This window comes from Protopterus annectens, chromosome 11.part0, assembly GCF_019279795.1.
Source record: "Protopterus annectens isolate FY-2018-M chromosome 11.part0, PAN1.0, whole genome shotgun sequence".
In the NCBI taxonomy this organism is placed as follows: Eukaryota; Metazoa; Chordata; order Ceratodontiformes; family Protopteridae; genus Protopterus; species Protopterus annectens.
This window is the reverse complement of record NC_056745.1, coordinates 287,564,871-287,589,977: the sequence shown is the minus strand read 5'-3', so window position 1 is coordinate 287,589,977 and position 25,107 is coordinate 287,564,871. Positions and strand designations below refer to the sequence as shown.

The 25,107-nt window shown below is 33.9% G+C and overlaps 1 protein-coding gene across 7 annotated transcripts in view; it reads left to right on the top strand.

The window, feature by feature from the left end:
• Positions 1-25,107, top strand: part of ANO4 (anoctamin 4) — a 1,520,875-nt gene that overhangs the window by 1,106,917 nt on the left and 388,851 nt on the right. For all 7 annotated transcript variants that reach the window (XM_044087781.1, XM_044087780.1, XM_044087779.1 and 4 more), the window contains 2 exons: positions 4,345-4,427; positions 18,057-18,197. In XM_044087781.1, coding sequence (XP_043943716.1) covers positions 4,345-4,427; positions 18,057-18,197 — 224 coding nt within the window. The remainder of the gene's footprint in view (positions 1-4,344; positions 4,428-18,056; positions 18,198-25,107) is intronic.

Genomic DNA, 25,107 nt, shown 5'->3' with positions numbered 1-25,107 from the left:
AGCTTTCCTTGTTAATGTGACTCTGCCAGATGGCAGCATGTACTTTCACATTCATAAATGCATCTGCAGTACAATGCCTGTCACTTGTACTTTTGGTAAAGATTTCATATGTGTTTGGATAAGCATGTGTCAAATATTGTAAAGATGCAACATGATTACCAAGTGACAGAAAAAAAATTGAAATTAAAATGTAAACTTCTGTGTTCTCACAATCAACAAATGGAAGAGGAAGGAAGCTTAAAGTGTGTAGCCAAGCTGTATCAACTAAAGATGCACTGATTCACACACTTGTATACACTGGTTCACACACTCGTGTTGAATAGGATATACAGAAATCATTTCAGTAAGAGCACTTATTAGAAAAGCTACTAGATTATTTTGTTAAAGATGTGTGTAAAACAGATAGTGCTGTGTTGTTAGTAGGGTATGCTTTAGATTTTTGCATGTGTTGAGTTTAAGAAGGCTTTCATGACCATAAATTTACAAGTAAGAAAGATGATGTCTGCTTGTGAGATTAACCAGAGAATGCCACCCGGCTGTAATGAGTTAAGTTTTAAATCCACCTTTCTGTTTCGCATTTTAATAAGTGACTGCTGCTTTTGGGTTAGATTTGTTAGAAGCAAAACATGAGATTGAATTTCTTTATGGAATTAGATTAAAGCTTTTATGCTCATTAACAAAGGACATATTTAGGGTAGTATTGTAGCAGTAATCTTTGTTATCTCACCATTTAATTCCTTGATAGCCTTCCAGAAAATTTCAGGAATACATACAGACCTCTGTAACCTTTTCAAAGAAGCTTACTTAATTCAGTGGACAGTACAAACCCTTCACAAAATCAAACTGATTGGGGTACATAGTTGTTAAGTTGGCTATGCCCACATAAATGAGCTCTGCTGTGATACTTTTCATGGTTTATATATGAGACTGGTGAGGCTGATGAATCTATAATTACCTGGATATGTGCATGGATCATTCTTGCATACAAGAGTCACAGTGTCTGTTCTCTGGGAATTAGTCATAAACCATGTGGCTAGGCAGAGTTTAAACAGTGAAAGTAGGGACTCAGATAGTAAATATTCAGTACTGATGAAAAAGCAGCCTGGTTTGTTATCTGGTCCCATGTCTTTTTTTTTAATTTAACCTTTGTCAGGGATTCTATGACTTGTTCCAAAGTGATTTCAGGGGTAATTAATTTTCAGGAATACCTGGAGGAAGTAATCTAGGCTGCCACTAAACACAATAGATGTACTAATAAAGACTGAGGAAAAGGGATGTGGGCTAAGATCAAGGAAATGGCATCCATTCCTGCCAGCAAAAGCAATAACAGACATCTGCAAAAAAATAAACTTTGTTGCCACTAAAGCAAATAAAGATGAGACAATGAGAATACGAAAGAATAATTTGTCTTGCTGCCAAGAGAAACACAGATTGTTGTAATGTAGTGCAGAGGGAGAAGTGGACGGAGGAAGAGTTATTCTTTACTGCAACTAAACCAAAGAAAAAGATGGAAAAGCTTGTCAGCTTGTCTCAGAAGTCACCAGGGACACAAACTGTAGTACTGGAGAGTTAATAGTGCAGAGGGACTGAATTTATATAACTGTAACATGACAACCTGGCTTGCACTGCTATTCAAGCATATCAAAAAACTTGGATAAAATAAAAAAACAAAGTAATGCTCATAACCTAGAGACTTTTTTTTAAATTGGTAACTGCTTTTCTCCACTAGTTGCTTTCTTGACTTAATCATACTGATCTGTGTGTTAAAATTGATTTCAATAAGGCACAATGAAGCAAAAGACTTATTGTTACAAAAGAAAGACAATGATTGATTAGGCAAGAAGCAAATTTAACTCCTAAATTAAAAATAAAACTAATACATTTGAAACCAAAACTTAAGTAAGAACTTAAGAAAGCTTGAGATGACTTATTAGCTGTGTAGTTTGTTTGATTTATAAAATGATTACGATTAATTTAAAACTATCAATGTATATTTCAATGAAAATCTGTTTGTTGATGGATTTTTGTCATGTGATTATGACTTTGTCTTATTTAAATCAATATTTTTTAACATACCTATCTGATGAAGTTGAGAGTGTAACTTGTGGATGAAAATGTTTACTTTTCTCTGATAAAAAGTCATTGCTACATTTTCTGTTTATTTTATTGATTTTAACTACCACAAAAGACAGTTAAAAGTCCAGTCATTTTTCTAACAAAAACAATCTGGCACTTCCGAATGATAGTGATTTTTTCCAGCATAAGTAACTTTCTGTTTTACTACAGTTTAGGAGTGCTTTTCTGCATAAAAATATTATAATAAGAGACAATAATCTAAATGAAAGAGGAAGAGTGGAACAGGCAACCCACCTAACCACCTGACTAATCCATGCTAACCCAAATCCAAACCATGCACCTTACCTTACCTTTGAAAACATTTTTCAAAACACTGCTACTATACAAGACATTCAGGGTCACACACAAATGTATAACATTAACTTTATTCCCCTAGAGAGTCTTTACTCTAACCCTAACCTGCACAAACTCTCCCGATTCCTAATGTTAACATTTTCAGTATGTCTGAAAGTGTCATTATTAGTATCCCTAACACATACTTATTTTATTTACATGCATTCATTCTTCTTCCTTAAGACTTAACTCATCCATCTACCTACTTAACTAAGTAAACTTCTTCAAAATTCAACAAACGTCTTTATTCCTCCTACAAGGAATTTATCAGAGAGAGTGAGTCTCCTAGATCTGCTAGCTAAAATGATTTTAACTGGACTAATCCTTTGTACTGTGTCACCATCTCCGTCACAGGTGAGATACCAGACCTGATTTGAGCTTTCTGGATTACCTCTGCCTTCTTAACAATATCCTAAACATTCGATGATCGGAAGACTTAGTCACATTTTACAGTCATTTGCTCATTTGAATGACATGCACATTCAACAGAGTTAATGATACTCTAAAAAAAAAAAATATATATATATATATATATATATATTATATAATTAATATTATATATTATATATTCTGATGAAGTTTGACTGGTTAACACTATTTTAACTAACAAAAGCACTTAATATTTTCATATTTTTCAGACTGTTTTGGATTTTGAGTGTGTTGTCTACTGTTTTGGATTCTATCTTGTGGACTGTTTGTATTGAAGTAGTTTTCAGTGAAGAAGGAATTTCTGAATTGAAGTATTGGTCTTAGTCTCCTTATTGTGTCAGCTTCCGAGGTATTTTATTTGATATATATATATATATATATATATATATATATATATATATATATATATATATATTTATTTATTTTATATATGTATGGCTAGTATAGGACACCACATCAAATGTGCACTGTCGCAGGTGTACAAGATCGAGAATCCCCGGGTAAGGAAATATCCCCTTTCCCCAGGGACTGTGCAATGTAGGAGTTAGTATATATACTTAACAGTAGATGTAGGGGCTTGCCCCTCCCCCATAGAAACACTTGTCATTGGTTTAGTCTGCAATGTTTTTCAGACTTTTAATTAAATTTCTGCAGTGGACATGACGTACCTGCAGTTAATATTGCAGAAGAGTATGGTATGAGTCTCACAGGCTGAACTTTTAGACATAAGTCTTAAAGAATACATAGGCAATGCCTTAGAAAAAAAAACAAGAGTCTAAATATTTTCAAGAAATCTGCTATTTTCTTGCCAAGCACTAAAGTGGCATGCATGCTTTGTCCATGTGAACAAGAATGTTTACAGTTGTTTGCGGGTCTTTTAATCATTCTTTAGTGTATCTTTAGGAGTGAGTGTCAGGATGGAGAAAGTAGATATTTGGGGGAGAAGTCCATTTTTGTAAGCTAAAGGAGATAATTTGAAATCTAGATTTAGTGTTATTCAGTTCAAGTACTAGCAGTCTCTGTGGTTATGGTTTGCTGGTGTGGATAGCTAAGAAATTCACAGTCAGGTGCAGATACAGTAATACAACAATACGTGATAAACACTAGTAACAACAATCTCCAATTTGCTTTCAAATAGGCAGACTGTTCACAATGTATAAAACCATATATATTGCATAACTAGAATGAGTGTGTTTGTAACTTAACAATGGATTAAATGTGTGATTAATGAAAACCAGTGTGTGCGTAAACTGGCGCTACAAGATCAAACGTTGAGGCTTCTTGGTCACACAACTGTAGCACTATGATAAGAATGGCTTTTCTGTAAATTCAACACTGTTGTCTGAATAAAGATGAACATTTAATTTCACATTAATGTGCCATGCCAATATTGCAATTTATTGCTTTAATACAAATCATATTTAAAAAGTATACATTTCTTTTTAGCAACAGTATTCTTGGAGTTTTGGAAAAGAAGGCGTGCAGTTCTTGCTTATGACTGGGACTTAATAGACTGGGAAGAAGAAGAGGTTTGTGCTCCTGATATATTTGTAGAAGGTGTTTGTATGATTAATTGTTTTCTGTTTATGACAACATCCCTTTGGCAAGTTTCCATGATTACTAATGAATGCCATTTTGCTGCAGACTTCAGCAGTAATGATTGTCTCTAGTATCATATATTCCATGCTTGTGCTCTTTGACTAATTGCACAAAAGCACACATTTTAAAATCAGCAATGTGCTCTTTTGTTAAGAAGCTAGCATTTTTTTATTTTCTTCACCAATGACTACTACAGCCCCCAAACATTGGTGAAAATAATGTATGATCAGTTTCCCATTCATTTGTCCTTAACTATGTAGTTCAGTCAGTGTTTGCACATTTATTTGTCAATACTCATCAGATTGAAAAGTATAGATTTAGTTAATAACAATATTACTAACAGAGTGCACAGAATATCTAAACCTATCTGTATTATTGATTATTAGCCCTACGTCCTTTGCTTCTTCAGATTACTCAAGTAATTTTTTCTGCTATTGTCAGTTTATTAACACTTTTCCAAAGCACAAGTACTCAGACTACATAGTTTTGAGCACTGTGTTTTAGTAAAGCTGTTTTTGCTTGCCAAATGTTAAAGTTAATGAACAAAGGAATATGTTAAAAGCTTCCAAAACTCAACATTTCTCTTTAACATTTCACTTTGACCTCACAGTTCACTGAATAATTTAATAGGTTGTGGTTGGGGTTTCCTATATAAAATATTATTTTGAAAGTATATGTCAGAGTGAAATCTCTGATCACAGATGTTTTCTTGGGGACAGAATCACTGGGATTTTATTCTGGAATCATTTTTCTGTATCACAGATTATTTCATTTTGTTAACTCATTACAGGCTTCCTAAAGTGAGTTTTGATCCAATGCGTTTATTTCAGTCATCGAATTTTAAACTGATAAACAACAATTACATAATTAATAATTACATCTACATGCTAAACAATAATTCATATATCATGCTTAATGGTATAACGGTGATTACTCTGCTTATTTATAACTGGATAAATTTACATTTTGTCCTAAAGGCACAGCAGAGCTGTCCATTACATGATGTAGGCAGTGGCATTAGCTTTTCTACATCACAACAGCCATTTAGCATAGTGCCTGCTTTCTTCTAAACAGTCCTGTCTAGCATGTATAGACCCCCATACCATCTCAGGCTCCACATTGCAGGGAAGGCTTGTGTGACCAACCATCCATGTTACAGGGTGTAATCATTATCCTGAGTTATATGGTTTACTTTCATAATCACAAAACCACTTCCATTGAGTGGTCACAATGTCAAACTAAAATATTGAAAATCACAGCACCGAACAGGCACAACACAGAAACTGGTAATGTCGACCCATCCAAATTTGACAAAGTCGACATTATCCAGTATACCTTTCCTCCCAGTCAATACCAACTAACATTTTGCAGGGGAGAAAGCCCTCCTGCACCCCCATGTAGGGGGCTGTACCCCCACACACCCCCTGCTAATTATATATACAAACTCCGAGATTGCACTAAGTGAGGTAATGGGTACATTTCCCAATCCCCCACTGTACCATGAACCCAAGACAGTGAATGCACATTAGCATTCACTGCTGTGGTGTCAACCATTTTGAGTCAGCCTTCTGTGAACTGGGAAACTTAACTTTTGACTATCCCAGTTCAATGTAATCCTGTCTGACAACATGATAGTAAACCAGTTATATATATCTCCCATACGCTTCCTGGCTTCAGCAGAGCTGCCTGATGCATCAGCATGGGAGGAGGGGTGTGTTGAATGCATCTTTCATTAACTGTTTCAAAACTGTAGAAGCCCACAGAAGGGGCTTCTGGGAATGTGAGGAGGTGAGTCTCTTTCCTGTATCATAATGTGTCTTATTTGCCCTTGCAAAAGGCACAAGACATTTTACTGTTTGCATTATTTAGTATAAGTACCCAAGTTACTTACAAGAGCAAGTCTTTTGGTATCGGGCTCACAATGTTTCACAGTAGGCTATAGGAGAGAAGGATATAGAAAGTTTTGAAAATTGTACCTAGAATCATTAAGGAAAAGTTTCAAAAATACATTTACTAAAATTCATTTTAGTGAACTAGAGAATTATCTGCACTGTAGAAAATTAATTTGTTGTATGAGTAATACTGTACTAATCAGTGCTGACACTTTAAATGAAAGACAAATTCATTTTGCATTATCTAGCTGTATTTCAAAATGTACTTTGTGATAGACTAATATAGGCTGAATTCTCTGTTTCACAAAAAATGAAGGCAAATGATGTTTTAAATAAAATGATATTTCTCATTATTATTGACTCCTGCTATCATTATTTGTTTTATTCCATATATTGCTTAATTCTAATAAATTAAAAACAATCCCAACCACACTATTTACAGATTTACATACTATCTATAAAAACAATGAAAACATGAAACAGTAAGATAATAATAAAAAATGAATGCTACCAAGCTGTTAACTAGGCAGGCCCATAAGACACACAGTCCTCTTTCAGGGGGTACCTAGGAGGGGTCTATATTAGATTATTGAACTTTTAAAAGTTCTAACACCATATGGTCGGCACCATATGTTCAAACTCTTAAAAGTTTGAAAATCAAAAAAAAAAAAAAAAAACAGAAAAAAAACTTCCTGAAAGGTTAAGCAGAGGGGCAAGCCCTGCACCCCCCACATGGGGGGCTGCACCCACAACAGCCCCTGGTCTTTAAATATACCAACTCTGAGATCGCACTACAGTGCAGACAATGCAAAACTTTAATTTCCGCACTGTACAAAGATCTCCGTTGAAATGTTCGAACATTTGCATATTCAATCATATGGTGTCGACTATATGACATTTGAACATGTAAATGTTCAGTAATGTAATATAGACCCCCCCCCCAGGAACAATGTCTAGTTAAATAACTTGCTCAAGATCACATAGTAGGCAAATGAGGATTGAGGGAATCAAACCCTGTACCAAAGGAACTAACCTCGCAGCCCTTACTCTCTGCAGCAACTGCCAGATCAATATAATACATTTTTCTTACCTTTAAAATAAATTTAATATTTACATTTTCTTTTAAGAATTTTTTTTATTAATTTAACATATTTATTATATATATATATATATATAATATATATATATATATATATATATATATATATACAGAAAAGAAGAAATTCAACATCACATACTGTTATACAATGTTAGGAATACATTGAATTATCAAGGTAATGTTATACAAATAAATTAAGAGTCTTGATATTTCAATAGCAACATTTCATGGCTATCCTAACCACTAGATGTCTTAGTATGATTTATAGATATTATTCTGAACACTTCTTTTTTTCAGTTTTACATAGTATTGTTGTTAAATTTAAAAATTTTTGAAGGTAGGAACTGATTCAATTTCCAGTTTTTTGTAATAACCTTTCTAGCAACTGCCAAAAGATTCCAAAATATATTTTGTTGCTTGGCTTTTACAGATACAGGGTGCGGAACATTCATTAGTATTACTGATCTAATTAAAAGAACAATTATCAGACCATAAACCATTAAAACACATACTTATCTATTCCTGATATATATATCTAATTTTTCACAATCCATAAACATGTGTGTCCGATCAGTTTGTACATCTTTACTACATTTCCAACAAATTTAAGAAGTCAATTTACTAAACTTGGAGATTTTATAGGGAGTAATAAACATTCTATGGATTTATTTCCACACAAAATCTTTCCAGTATAAACTTGAAGAAGTTTGACTATCAAGGTTTTATTCTTGCCATCTATTTAGTCACTCAAACCACTACTATCTGAAAAGTTCTAGAATTTTGCATAAAACATACTATTATTATTTATAATTAACTTATATAGCGACAAGCTTCCTTTGTAGACCAATTTAGCTTTGATGATATCATTCATATATTCATATAATGGGGACTAGTGTTCTGTTCCTTTTTACTCATATTATGTGCAAATTCATTTAATTTCTTATTGATAGATAATATTAACTGGTTAACAGAGTCATCCAGCATATAAGCTTTCATTAAATATTCTGCTGACTTAGCCTTTCCTTATCCAGTGAATCAGAGCCTTATACAAATGTGTTCCTTTTTAGTAAATTCATTTTCACATTGTTCTGGTTCTCCTTAAATCTAGAGGTGTGTGCAATGGGAAAACATAAAACATTAAATTTTTATATTAATGGAGTTTTAAAAACATATTTTTAACTGTTTTGAGAATTTATTTCATGTATGCCAAGTCTAAAGATTGAAATAAATTTCCTTCTAAGGTAAATTTTATTAATCAGATGAAATGATTTTTACATATTTCTAATTTATCAAATTTGATAAACTAATAAGAATTTAGTATAATCTGCTCTTGAATGGTTTTCCATTGATTAGTGTAAGTTGAGTCCATGCAGAGTATAATAGAGATAAAATTTACAGCAATGGAATAGGATTCTACATCTAGGAAGCACCATACTTCCATAATCTTAGATGATTTTTATAAGCAATTTTTGGCTTTTTTGTATACCATAAGAATGAAGTTAACATTTTTCCATCTCTTTAAAAGTTTGTGTCAGATATTAAAGCTATTGAATGCAATATACTGGGATTCTGTAAATAATCAGAGCCTTCCTTATATCCATTAATGTATTAATACTAGAGCTTTATGAACAGATAAAGGACAAGAAATAGTTTTTAAATGTTTCACTTTATTAAGTAAATCTGTAGAGGCATAAATCGTATCAGTTCTAGTTTATATCCAGTGCACATAAGAATAATGAGTGAAGAACAATGACTTATCTTCTGCATTTACTATTAAATCAACTAAATTATTATTAATAAGCTATCTGCACAGTGCTTTAACTGATGCCAAAATCTTAGCCATCTTCTTTTCACTTCTATACTAGACATGCAGGTAAAACCCCCCTGCTAAAATTAAACTGCTCTTCCAGAGGCTTTGTAGTTAGTTTAAGTAATCTTTAGCTACACTTTCACCAATTCCAGGGATCCAGTAAAAATGTGTTAGTGTATAGAGTTTGCCATTATATTTATTTATTACAAATATAATAATTCTGTTGGGATCATTAATGGATTCCATGACCTTAGGCCTTACAGTAGATTTTCTCCAAAGTATAGCAGTTCTTCTATTCTTTTTGTTAAAAGAAACAGATGATAACATTTCATAGCCTAAGTTATTTAAATATTGCATATCTTTATCTATCTAGTGAGTATATAATGTCTCCCTTATTTAATTTTAGATATCTCATTAATGATTTCCTTTTCTTGCCATTATTTAATCAATTAATATTAATAGAAAACCGATTAAAACTATCATTACTGTGTATTTAAAAAATATTTTTTTAAAAGATAATATGACATATTTAGCCGCCAAATTATTATAATTGTATATAAAACTCTAATGCATTCTTCCAACACTATCTTATCATTCCACATTTTTGAAGTCTTCCTTTCTACAAAGTAAACTACTAAAACTTGGAAATAACAGAAACAAAAACAAGTCTACAACTGTAACTGTATATATTACTAATAAAAGACAACCTACCATTGATACCAAAGTTCCTAGTTTGCCTTTTGAATAGACAAACTACTATACTATATCTCTACCTACCAATACCTAAAAATTCATAAACAAGTATCAAAAACTACTATGACTTACAAATACTTAATATAATATTATAAATGTGGTAAAAATAATAAGAGACTATTTCATTATCTTTTGCCATTTAAAACTATTACCCCATTACTACATTAAAGTTTAAACATCCTCTTGTATTAATCACAAATATTAAATAATCCAATAAATACTGTACTATATACCTATTTATGTAATTGAAGTATACATTATCCATTAAATATTCCTAAATTATTTACTCATTTAATGTTATTATAACTAAATCTCTAAATAAATAAGTAGAACAGAGCAGTACCTGATGAGATAAAGATATCTATAAACTTGCAGTTGACAGGTAATCTTATCATATTAAACTATTATACAAAAGAAAAATCAAAGCACATATATATTTATCATGCTAAAAGATACATACATATTTCTAGAGCTAAAATAAGCTCTTAATTAATTTTAAAAGTATAAGTGTCTATATCTTAAAAATGGGTAACAATCATAATATGATAAATATGAAAATATTGAAAATTATTTAACTTATTAAACTAATTTATTAAAATTATTGTACATTACTGAGGTCAAATAGAATGCCATGCTATTTCTATGGAGTCTAAAAAAACATTTGCAGTGTATATTGTACTTAGAAGTTACAATGTGCTTAATCCAATTCCTATTTTCATTTTCCAGGTTCAAACATATTGAAAAATCTACTTTACTTTCTATCAAAATACTGATTCAGCAATATAGCACTTAAATTTCAGCTTTGACTTATGAAATTAGTTATTTCAGGTAGTCTTAGTGAATCTAATAACCTACAATATGCAAAAAATTCAAAGTTCACATGGCCAAGCTTCAAATTTCAGCTTTCAGGATATTTTAAAATATTTATGTATGATTTTCTATGTAAATTATAGGAGATCATGTACATTCACATTTCTGCCATATGCAGATATAGGTAACATATATCTTTCTTATAAGCAGTTTGTTTAAATATATTTTCCATTTTATTTGCCCACTATTATTCTACCTTATTATATATAACCTGTATTTCTAAAATCTCTCATCAAAGAGCTAATCATCAGCTCTCTATTATAGATTACAGTATGTGTATATATTTCTTAACTTACTGATACTGCTTTTATTAATCTTACATAGTAGATATTTAATTCCTTGTAAATTTGCATATTAATCATAAGATGTTTATTCTTATTATTAATTCTAGTATTGCAAGTAATCTTGACTATATATAAAAGAATTCCTGTGTGTTTAATTTGAATGTGTTTTTAGCCATTGTAAACTGCTGCTCTGATCTAAGATTTACATCCTCATATTAGAATTTGATTACAGCATGTGAAAATAACAACTCATAGCACACAGCAGCAGCTAATTTCCTCTGTTTCTCTTGTTATTTTTTTGGCTTTTCCCAGTTAGGGGTTGCCACAGCAGATCACCTGTCTGCTCATGATTGGCAGTGGAGTTTTACGGTACTGAGTTGCCAGCCTGGCACCCAACCTTCTATGGAAGGCACACACATGCACGTATTCATGCCTAGGGCAAATTTAAAGTATCCAGTCCACCTACAGCATGTCTTTGGGATGTAGGAGGAAACCGGAGCACCCAGAGGAAAGTCACATGACCACAGGGAGGACATGCAGACTCTGCAAGGAAGGCACCCCAGCTGAGGATCGAACCGGAGAACCTCCAGTTGTGAGGCGGCAATGCTAACCACTGCACCACCATGGCAATTTCCTCTGTTTCTCATTCTTCTTAATTATTTTAAACTGTTCTAATCAGTAACAAACATCTAACTTTACTTCTTCCCATTAATATGTACAGTTAGAGTTCATAACACTACAGTATAAGCTGTTAACATTCAGCAAAGTGTAAGCAAATTATATGTTAGCAACAGCTCAATATAAAACAATAACTATAGTTTTTGTTTTACCAAGTCTTCACTTCTAAATAAAAATTTATAAAAAAATGATGTTATTTTGAGTAGATTTCTCACATATAACTTAACAAAAAGAAAGAAAACAAAAGTTCCTTCCTGTTTTCATAGACATCAGTGAAGAACTTTGACCTAGATTTTCTTTAAAACAGCTCAAGTAACAGGTGGGAAGTAAAGCAAGCAAGAATCAGACATTTTCACACAAATGGAACAGTCTTTTGTTCTCAAGTTTTTTAAGCATTAATTGCTTCATAAATGACATCCAAAAGGAATGTGTTACACAGGAACAAAGAAAACAAAATCATCAGCACTTTAACTTAATGGCATTCTCTTACAGGAAGTATTTGTTTAACATTAAGAAATACATTTATGAGCTTAGTTAAATTAAATATATTAAGTCTTTCACTGGAAATAGAGTAAAACAGTAAAACTAACAATTTATATTCCTTATCATGGAAAATGTTTTAGCTTAAAGTATAAATACATACTTATATATGTTTTGAAGCTTAAAGTCCAATACAGACCTTTTACTTAAAGGGTAAATCTGTTGAATACAGAGCTCAACTAAACAATCCTGTCTTGGTTTATGATTTACTGTGGAGTTGCCCAGTAAGAGAAGTTTTCTTTCTGTGTATTTTATTTCTTACCACTGTTTTTCACTGTTTGTAAGAAGGAAGGGAAGTGTGTAGACAAGAAGATTTTGATTTATGCTTTGTTTTTTATAGCTTTAATTTTCACTTTTTGTTAGATAGGGATAGGTTTTAGACAGGCAAACTCTTGCCATCCTAAGGGACCTAGTAGGCTATAAATTCACACAGAGTGTGAACAGGACAACCCAGAGCTTATCTAAACAATCCTATCTTGCTTTTTGATTTATTGATCTTTACTTTTAAAAAGAGGTGCAACTGTGAGCAATAGTGAACAGACATTACTGCACACACTCATGTGTGATGTAAAGTAATGCCAGCTTTTGTATGACTTTCAGAAGTTGTATGGTCCAAGCAGTAACTGTATTTATATATTTTTGTGTGATTTTTCTCATAGAGGTTGATATAAGTTCTCTTTGAAATTTCTGGTAACTGATTTTGATTATTCTTGTTTTAGAATGTTTTATTAATTTGCAGCTGAATATGGATTCTTTAAATGAGTATGCCATTAATGATTTGCTAAAGCACAATTATTTTCCATGATGTATTAAATGCTGTGTATATTTAAAGGTAATGTCTGATAGCACTGGTGATCTGTGTTCCTCATGTCAAAAATTGTGATGATTTGCTTACCATTATTAGTAGTAAATCTAGGTTTACTGATGACAATTGCACTTGTGCAAATAGCACAGCTTGGAGAACTGTTGTTACATATATTAATTGACTGGGCTAGTTAGATAAATAATGTTAGGCAAAAGGCAAATAGAGCACATTTAGAAAAGGATGTGTCTATTGTCTATCAAGATCCCTCAACCTCTATAAAACAAGACAATGTCCCTGACAACTTTGGAACCCTGGGAACAAGTATTCAGCAATCTGAGGATTCAGATTATTTTGAAGGAAATACAAAAAAGAAAGGAAGAACTTCACACTATTTAACAAGGAAGAACAAGAAACTGATAAATGTTTGTAAAGTAAGAGAATACATACTTAAAAAGACATTGATTTGTTATGCAGCACGCATGTAACACACATATTACAGGGAATGATAACATTTTTCTATCAGAAAATCTCAAGTCTACAGGAAAGGGCAGTATATTTTCAAAACAAAGGTAAAAAAAAGAGGCATGGGGCAGGTGAAAAAGAAATCAAATTTGAACATGGAAGGATTAAAGAACATTACTGTAAGAAAGAGATGAGAAAGACAGACACTGACAACATGGCTCAAACTGTGGATGTACAAATCCAGCTGGATGAGAATTGTATGCTTGGAAATATAATACACAATGAAAACAGTGGGGTTAATAAGACTAATGGTGATGAAGATCATTCCTTTGTAACTATTGATACAGCAGATATTATTGAATTAGAAGTTGAAGATTCTTCAGATCTGGTCAGAAAAGATATTCTTGTAATTGGAGGTTCAATTATTAGAAGAACTGATACTTACATTTGAAGAGAAGATAATGAAATATAATTGGTGTTATGCATGCCAAGAGTAAAAACAGAGAATGTGAGACAAGCCTTAGAATGCCTTTCTGTAAAGAAGTACACATCTGTGTTTATTCATATTCATATCGGTGCAAATGATCTCATCCATAAGGACTCTCTGACTGTTAGTAGGGAGCTTACAACCCTCTTAGATAGCATAGCTTGTACAGGTGTTAGGACATGTTTTTCACAAATCACATATAGAAAGGAGAGCAGATCACCATGAATGAAAACATTTGTTTTGCTAAATACCTGCATGAAAAATGTCCCATTTAAAAAAATGGAAATGTGTAGCGCATCCAAGCTTAATTTTGGGCACACTTGTTCAGACAGGATGGTATACATTTGTCAAGATCAGAGAGAAGAATTTTTGCAGCAGATATTTTGCAATATTTGAAAAACAGAAAACAGAAATTTTGCCAGGTTGAAAATTTAATAGTTCGCACATAGCAACATTTGATGCACCTCTCATGGTTGTTAATGCTAGGAGTATCGATAATACTTTTTTATTGGAAAATTTGCTGCATTCCCATAAGATTGATGTTGTTGTTTGTGAAACATGGTTAAAGAACAATGACTGGAAACCATTTATTCCAGGGTATAAATGTTTTACTGTAACAGATATTCTAACAAAAAAAAAAATCAGATGCAGGTGTTATGACAGGTATTAAAGATAGTTATGAGACCTGAAATTATTACATGTTCAGTGATAACACCAATACTGTAGACTGTGTAACTGTGACAATAAAAACAACACTAGAACAGATAACAATTGTTGGAGTGTATAGACCACCAATGTCAAGTGCTGATGGCCTACAGGAATTCATATATTTCTTGCTTGAAACACAGGAGGGAAGAATAATAGTGGTGGGGACTTAAATTTACCAAAAACAGACTGGAATAATATTGATTCAACATTAGTGAGCATAACATTGCTGTCATCAAAACTAAGAACAATGATGCATTATCTAACCCTTTCAAAACATGTAGATTGTTTATCAAGTTTTATGTGTTTTAGATAAAGCTGAAACAAGGGCCAAGAGAAGAGGTCCTAGATTACTTATCATTCATTTCTGTAGTTGCTGTGATTGTGATGGATTTGGTTTAACAAACTAACAGGTTATTATTTCATGTAATTTGTTGCAACCAATCAAAAAATTGGTCTCCTTTTTAAAAATAAAAACTTTCTCTCAAGCAAAGCTAAAATATCTCTTTCTCATGCCTGCCTATTACCTAACTTCTTTATGGCTCTCAAATTCTCACCAGTCTACAGACCACACTTATTAAAATAGAATCCACTTACAACAAGGTAGCTAAATTTGCTGCTGAGATGCCATAGTCATCTCATCACTGCCTCGCTCTCAGGAAACTAAACTGGTTAGAATTTTCCCATAACCTCCTCCTTGCTCAGCTCCAAATAATTCATTCTGTTCTTTACTAGCCCACTTTTTGCCCTAACATCACCTCTATAATCTCCCACTACACCCCTGAAAAACACTTCAGAGCTCTGAGCAACATATCATGTCCATTTACAAACCCATGACTAACTTAGGAAAAAAACTTTATTACTATCTGCCTGCTGTGAAATGGAATAAATTGCCACTAGACATTTATCTCCTTAGAGCCAAATCCCTATTCAGAGAGGCAGTAAAAAAATCACTTAAGGAAAATTAAATTATATCTGTGCTATCTCCCACCTGATTAACTCACCTCTCTTGGCTATTCTATCTCTCCCCCTTTTTTAACCCTCATTATCTAAAAATTTCCTAATTATCTTTTCCTTACTCTTCGCCTCTATACTCTTTAAAATTCTTTTCACTACTTTATCTTTTATCTTTACATACTACACCAGTCTTTGCTGGTTTTGGTATATGACTTGTTATCGGTTAAATATTAAGCTTAGAAGTTCTTACTTACTTATTTGTAAATACACTCTTAACAATCTTGTATTCCTTATGATTATAACCATTTGTATTTCTGAACTCTGCATTGTACCTACTTGTGCTATAATGTTGACTCATTGCTGTGCATGCTTAATCTGCTTTACTTATTCTATGTACGTTTTTTTCTTGTTTTATTAATTTAATACTTATTCAACATATTGTATGTAATTACTGTGGAGCTTTTCTCCCCGGGTCTCCACTGAAAAAGGGCTTTGTCCCAGCTGGACTAACCCAGTCAACAAATGTCAAATAAATAAACAAATGTCAAAAAAATAAATAAATATATAAGTCCTTTTGTAAAGGAAACTTAGTCCTGATGAAGTATTTTAAGATGAACATCAACTATGAGATGACAGATAAAAGGGAAACTTTATTTGCTCACTAAAGTAAAAGATACGTGCTTTCCGAAAATGTCTACAGCTCTTGAAAATGGTTTAGTAGACAAAAGTGCTTGTCTTTGGGCAGCAAAGTGGTGCAGCAGTTAGCATTGTTGCCTCACAGCAAGAGGTTCTCTGGTTCAATTCTCAGCTGGGGTTCCTTCTGTGCAGTGCCTGTGTATCCTTCCTGTGTTATTGTGGGTTTCCTCTGGGTGCTTCTGTTTCTTCCCATATTCCCAAGGCATGCTGCAGGTGGATTGGACACCCTAAACAGGCCCTAGGTGTGAGTGCTTGTGTGTGTATGTGCCTTCTGAAGAAGGTTTGCTGCCAGGCTGGCAATCTGACACTGTAAAACTCTTCTGCCACTCATTCTGCAGACCAATGATCCACTGTGGTGACTCCTAATGGGAGCAGCCAAAAGAAGAAGACAAAAGTGCTTCTCTTTCATTTTAGTGACTAAATAAAGTTTCCTTCTAGATCATCTGGACTGTGTTTTTATTTTTATTTTTTTATTTTTAGGACAAAGGTATATAACTGAGTTGTGAATAGAATTAATTAAAAAAATCTGCATTGTTTTTAGAATTTGTGTGTGTGTGTGTGTGTGTGTGTGTGTGTGTGTGTGTGTGTGTGTGTGTGTGTGCGTGTGTGTGTTACAAGCAGGTGCATATGTTGGAGCACTCAAATATATCATAACTCATACATGAACACACATGCCTGATACTTACCTGCCGATGAACCGAGTTTGAGACAATGGGACTGCAGTCTTCCTGTCCAGTTTTTTTTCTGCATTATGTAGTCATAGTTTCATGACTCGGTTTTGTCTCCTTCTCATGTGATTCACAGAGCTCTCAAAATCAGAAATGGAGTATGATAGTTATACATCCATATTCTTTTCAGTGAACAGTCAAGTAAAGTTAGACTGCACCATTTAAAGTAAATATAAGATAAATTATAGGATTCAGCAAATCCAAAGAAAATGATCAATTAAATAAAGATGTAAAAGTTCACAAAATTATATTAAATCAAAAACAAAATATAGGGAACTGCTGTTTTATATTCTTAAACATAAGGAGGCTGATTTAAAAGATAAAAGGGAAAATGCTCTGTTTGGCATATTCATTTTCACAATTTTCTCCAGCTTCCAAATATTTCTTACTGAGATTTATATGTACATATCTAACCCTAAACGGTAACTGCAACCAGAAGAAGCTTCCCTGCCCAAACAGTGATGACTATAAAACAAACCTTTTTACATGCAGTACATCAGGAGCAATTTGTGACACTTGAATCATAGGCATCTCGTCTGTTTTGTATATAAGGACAAGCAAGCTTATTAGCCAATAAAGTTTAATGAAAAAAAGATTTTGTGTTTACCTTCCCAGACAACTTTCTTTACCCTACAAAGTGCATATCAGTACGTTGTTTAACAGCATGTGGTAAGAAAATGTTTTTTCAGTTACCTTGCAGAATTGTTCTTCTTATAAAAGGCTAATTAAAGTTACCTTGAAGAATTGTTCTTCTTATAAAAGGCTAATTAAAGTTTTCTTTCTTTTTTTTTAGGAAGAGATTCGTCCACAGTTTGAAGCAAAATACTCCAAGAAGGAAAGAATCAATCCTATATCTGGCAAACCAGAACCTTATCAAGCCTTTGCAGATAAATGTAGCAGGCTGGTTGTCTCTGCTTCGGGGATATTTTTTATGGTTAGATATTGCTAATATATATGGGAATATATATATATATATATATATATATATATATATATATATATATATATATATATATATATATTTTTTTTTTTTTTCCTAGAATAGATGTGGTATTGTAAGGAAATCTTCACTGCAAAAATAATTTTTTGCTCTTTTAAAGATTAATATACTTAGCTTTAAGTATGTTTCAGACTGAGAGAGTACAGTTCACAAATTAAAAATGACAAAATGTCTATTGAACAGCCTTATTTAACAAATGATCATTCAGGACTGAACAAAGTGACTCAGATTCTCTCCAGGAATATGACCATTCTCCTATTTTATTCATAGTTCTCCATAAATGAGCCATAACACTACCTCTAACAACTATCAAATGCCAGCAGTCAGAATTTGCTTCCCCCGTGATTGGTTAAGACTGATTGAGAAGCAGTTCCTCAGACACAGATAACTGAGAATGCAGCATCCCAAAATATCCTCCTTACCCAATGAAAACAGTATGTATTTTGAAGAGGGCAAGCTTACCTGCACCTCCATACCCCATTACTTAAATGTATTAACTTTACAGCCACTCAAATTTGGAAAAGAGAAACTCTCTAGTACAAGCCCAGCAGTGCTGTGTTCCACAGGAATCCTGTGCTATACACAAAATAATGTAAATACCTTTGAAAAGAAACAGAATTATGAAGCTATGATCAGAGAGTTAAAACTTCTATCAATGGAAGGGAAGCCTCAATATTCTCTAGTTCAAAAGTTTGCCATCCCTGCCCCACGCAAAAATCATAGTCATATGGGCCCCCCATACAAAGTACCACCCTGCAGCCTTTCTGAACATTTTTCCAATAAGCAATGAAACAAAATGTATGAATCAATAATAACAAAACTGCCCAATTAAGAACATTTTCATCATAAAAGCCTACTCAAACCTCTGTCATTACAATCCACCAATATCAGTAAATATGCACAATCTCTGCAGAAGTAAAAGTCATCTAGATAATTCCACATTAAAGATATTGGTAACTAATTAAGAGGTTGCTGCTAGCAAGCAACTTTATATAATTGTTTCATCTACAAATAAAATGCCTGCTGCCTTTGGGGAATAAATTGCATATGTTACATTAGAAAAATTATGTTAGTAATATTCCAATAGAAAATGGATGGCAAACTGATAACAGGTTTGTAGTTACTAGGTGTTTCATCCAAAGGAGGACATTCTCAGGACTGCAGCAAGCACCCCCTTTAAAGTACAATACAGTACAGTATCAGCAATCCATCTGCATACTGTGGAAGTAGAACCCGCAACCTTCTGCATCAAAAGCAAGTATACTACCTCTTGTACTACTCACAATGCAAACAGACTTGGTATAAGCAGTACCAAACTTCTCTTCCCCTGAAGCTCTCAGCTCCTTGTAAAATTCACTTGACACTCAACTATATCTGTCAACTCTGCAACAGAATAAATCTAAAAAAAAAGCCAAAATTTATTGGGGGGAACAAATGTACAAAACTAGGGACACATTTTTAACATTGCTTGTATAACCTTAGAAAGTTGCTAGAGTAAAATGTTTTGCGTTAACATGCATTTCCTGAAAGATAAGAAGACTGAAACTTAAACGTCATTATTTAGTGAATTCAGTTCTCACTGATTTGCCAGAAAACCACAAATTTTAGGAGGAACAGACCAAAAAAAATGAGCCAAACATGCAGCATGCACTCCTATAAAGTACAACACAGTAGAGTATGAACAATCCATCTATATACTGTGGGAGTAGAACTCACAGCCTTCTGCATTAAAGTAAGTATACTACCTGTTATGCTACAAACAATGCAAACAGACTTGGTATAAACAGTACTAAACATTTCTTCCCTTGAAGCTCTCAGCTCCTTTTAAAATCCACTTGACACTCAACTATATCTGTCAACTTTGCAGAACAATAAATCTGAAAAAAACAACATTTATTGGGGGGGGGCAAAGGCACAAAACAAGGGACACATTTTAAACATTGCTTGTATAACCTTAGAAAGTTACTAGAATAAAATATTTTGTGTTACATGCATTTCCTGAAAGATAAGAAAACTGAAACTTAAACATCATTATTTAGTGAATTCAGCTTTCACTGATTTGCCAGAAAACCACAAATTTTAAGAGAAGCAGTCCAAGAGTATGAGCCAAACATTTCCAAGCCAGGACAGTTCCTTGAATTGGTAGAGAATTCATGCTCTGAGCCTGTGCAACACCTAACTGGGCCATTTTACACACACACACACACACACACACACACACACACACACACACACACACAAAGACAAACATACACACACTTCTCTGTAATGCTGCAGAAATACACTGAGAGCTTAAAGCTGCAGAAATATGCTCACTACTCTGAGAGATGCTTATAAATATCTCCTTACTTGTTTGCAGTTGAACTCACTTCACACTCAGATTTCCCTACATAAACATCCACTCAGCTCCTGGGTCCTAACTTGTGTGCGAAAGTAGCGTTTAAACTTCACATATGGCACGTCAACAATGTGATGTGAATGGACCAGAAAAGGGCTGCCCCTCATGCCCCCTCCTAGCTACGCCACTGAGTTCAATGCAAAACTACAAGTGCAGGTAAGACATAGGTGTATCAGTGCAACATAGCAACTTGTAACAAGTAACTTTGTTGCAGCACTGAAGCGTTGACATCCAAGCAGCCTCCAACAAAAATAAAAAAAGTAAAGAGTAGACATGGATAGAATACTAACTGAAATAAACACATAATAAAATCAAGCATGATGTGTAGATTCAAGGGCAGATTAAACAGATGAACCAAAACTAGTCCTGATCAACTACCACTGTTGAGTCCACGTGTTTAATAATTAAGTGCTTACGTCCATTTTACAGACTTCATTGAAATATAAACTCATGTTGCTATTACATCATTTAAAACCCCTGCAATTGATCACATGAACAGCTCAGTCAAATATGCAAAGAGACAGTAACCGCCTCTACTAAAAATCTAAACTACAAAACAAATTATTTTTAAAACATCCAAAAAATATTTTGTATGAGTGAATGACCTCAGTTTGAACAATATAACCTACAAATAAATATACCATGTAAAAATATGTAAAACTATTTAAAAATAGCAAACATAATCCTTCAAACAATTTCAACTTTCTGTTTTAAAAATAGAGTTGATGCTAACCATTTGATTTTATTTATGTATTTATTTATTGACATTTGTTTACTGGTGTACTGCACCATTTGCAGGCACAGTCCAGGAGAATAGGATCACATAACAAAAGAACAAAACATATTTACAGATACAAGGCTATGCTAAAAAACATATATATATATATGCATATTTACAGATCTAAGAATATGCTACAACATTTAATTCAAGAAGCAGTTTATAATATCAAACCATGGATGGAAAAATGGAATTATGCTTAGCACAACTGTTTGAATAAGATGTAGCTATAATTACCGAGATGGCTTATGCTACAGGGATAGCAGCCTATCATTATATAGAGTGGAATGAAGACATTAGAAGAAACACGTGAGAATGGTTGCAGTAAAAGACACTATGGGGAGAAGACAGAGAAAAGGTGTGACAGGCATGCAGCTGGAAGAGGAATAGAAAAGTGAAGTGTGAGAGAGATGCAAATAGAAGACAAAGAAGGATGAATGAGAGGGAGTAAGTAAGTAGATGACAAGATGAGATAAGGAAACATGAAATAAGGATAAATAGGTATGAGAGAGTCACAGGGTTCATGTAGCATGACCTGAGTGAGTGCACCTGCACTTTGTCTGGGTGAAGAGGTGTTCCTTGAGCTGCTGTTTGAAGTCCAAGTACTTTTGGATGTTTCAGATTAATAGAGTCCCATAGTTTAGGTGCTAGGATAGAGAATGCATGGTCAGTTTAGTTTCTGGAGTTGGCAGGGTGGGTTGAGATTGAGAGATATCCCTGAGATTATATGGGTGCGAGAGGATGGTGTATTAGGAGACAGGGCTTTGTGAATGAGTGATCCAGGAAGGAGGTTGGCTGTCAAATGTACTAGGAGCCATTTATCTCTGACAAGAGTTAGGTGGTGGTGTTCTTTGTTGAGGGAGTTAGTAATTAAATGACAGATTTTATTGGAGATACTTTGTAAGGCGGTGACAATTTTCTGCGAGGCCGCAGCTATAATAGGTAGTCCATATTTGAGTTGAGATAAGAGTATACCTTTGCTTATTTCAGCTTTGGCTGGCTCTGATAGAAGAGGTTACAGCTTGTTTACCCAGAACAGTAGTGTGTTGATCTTTGTGTATGTGTTTTGAATATGTAGATGAAAGTTAAGAGACTGGTCTAACCAAATGCCAAGGTATTTGAAGGATGTGGTAGTTTCTATGGTGATATTGTTAACATCTTTAATATGAAGGAAGCTTTGGCCATTTTTTGGTTGGTTCCAAATAGTATTGCTTTTGTTTTTGAGAGATTAAGCATATGTTTCTGGTCTATTAGCCACTTGGTGAGGGTTTGGATGTCATTTAGGAGACAGCTTGTATAACAGAATGAGATTTGTTTGATTATGTCATCTGCTTAAAGAATTACAGGTATCTGAGGATGATCAGATGGGAGTTTGTTGATAAATATGAAAAGGGGGCTAAAGTGGAACCCTAGGGGACTCCCTAAATAAGAGTAGTTATTTCAGAGGTGGTGGTGCCTTCCTTCAACATTAAAGCTCTGTTGGTGAGGAAGTCTCCAAACTAAGGTTTACATCATCATTAATGCCTATTTCATTTAATTTATGAAATAGTAAGTTATGGTCAATTAGATGAAATGATTTTGTGAGGTCAATAAAGATGTCTCCTGTCAGGTTACCTCTGTCCATACTGGATAGGATGTCATCTGTGAGGGAGTAGAGTGCTATGTCCAGATGATAATCCATGTTGCTTCCTGGATAGAAGATGATATTGATGTAAATAAGCAGTAATCTGGTTGTAAATATTTTTTTCTAATATTTTACCTAAAGTCGTTAACTATTGAGATTGGTCAGTATTGTGAAATAGTAGTTGGCTTAGATACTTTTGGAATAGGAGTGACTATTGCTGTTTTCCATATTAGTTAAGTGTAGATTGTGTTTGTGAGGGAGAGGGTGGAAGATAAAGTCCTTACAAAGGTGAATGACCCAAGAGGCTAGGTTATCTGTACCTGGGTGAGTATCTAATTGTATTTGGTCCAATTGTATTTCAATCACTTTGGTTCTGATCTTTTTGAAGTGGAGTAGTGGAATGTAAAGGGGGAGGTGAGCATGGCTGAGGAGGTGGCAAGTCCATGTTGTTGATGTGTAGCAGGTTGCTGAACTCATTTAGGAAGTCAGTGCAGAAGTTTGTATGTGGTGTTGTTTGAGGGGATCAGGGGAGTGGAGTTATGTTGCATTTTTCAACCAGTCAAAATGTTGATTTCTCTCCTGAATCTTTTAGGTTTGTCTAAAATGAGATCTGTTTGTTTTGTCAGTGGTTGTTTTTCTTTCTGTGGCTGAATTGCTTGGCTTGGTTGCATAGTGAGGTGCATTTCATTTGGGAATCTGTGGGGGGGGGGGGCATTTCCAATTGTAACATGCTTCATCACATAATTCAAGGAGCTGTTTGTGTTCATTGAATACACATTCATGTTTATGAGGTCAAAGTAGTTGTTGTACTAAGAGAAAGAACTTGTTTTGCAAGCACAGTATTATATTGGTAATGGTGCTAGCTGCTTCACTGGGGTCTTTTACGGCAAGTAAGTGAGACCAATCAAGGTTGACCAGGTGTGTTTTTAAGATTAGTGATTTCTGAATGGTTAGGGTCTGAAGGTGATACATTTAGGTTCATATTTTAACATTAGATTATGTACTGAGAAAGTTATGGGAAATAGATCACTAAAGGAAGATGCATGTAAGATGAGGTTAGATATTATTGTAGGATTATTAGTTATTACAAGATCTAGTAAGGTGTGCCTATTGGATTGAAGGTTTTGTCTAGTGTTTTCAGAGCTGCCTTGGGTAAGACTTAAGCTGAACAGGAGTTCACACACATCAATGGTTTTGGTCCTAAGTAATTATGGTTGAAATCTCCGATAATGATTAAGTTACAGTTTTTGAGAGCTTTGGCATATATTTGTTGGATGAGGGTATTACGTTTTGATAGTGAGGCTGATGGAGGTAGGTATGCAGTGGTTATAACAAAGATTCTTGGTTGCTTGTTGGCAATTTTAAAATGATCTAGTTCAAATCTGATTCTGAGTTGCTGTTAGTTTATGGAGTTATGGTTGATTTTGAAGAGAATCAGTGCTCCTTCCCAGGTTTTTGCCTGGTCTGTCTTCTTGTAGATATGCATTGTTTGATATGAGATGATAAAGATTAGGAGTTTTAAGTTTCAGCCACATTTCTGTAATAGCTATTTCAAGATTATGTTATATGGTAAAGGCATTGATTTTGTGAATTGTGTTCTTGATACTATGGGTGTTAAACAGGGAGCAGGTAATATGATGCTGTTTATTGGTTTGAGTTGCGGTGTTATTGTTAAGTGGTCCTGGAATGGGCTCAGAAGTATAATGACAATGTGACATGAAAGCATAATGGGGTATAGCTAGGTAGAATGTGTGCAGGTATGGGGTATGGGTAGGCAGAATGAGTGAAGGTATGGGGTATGGGTAGGTAGTATGTGTGTAGGTGTGGGGTTTGGGTCGGTAGTATGTTTGTAGGTATGGGGTATGGGTAGGTAGTATGTGTGTGGGTATGGGGTAGGTTGTATTGTGTAGGTAAGGGGTATGGATACATACTATGTGTGTATGTATGGGGTATAGGTAGGTAAAATGTGTGTAGGTATTAGGTATGTGTAGTTAGTATGTGTGTTGGTATAGGGTATGGGTGGGTAGTATGTGTGTAGATATGG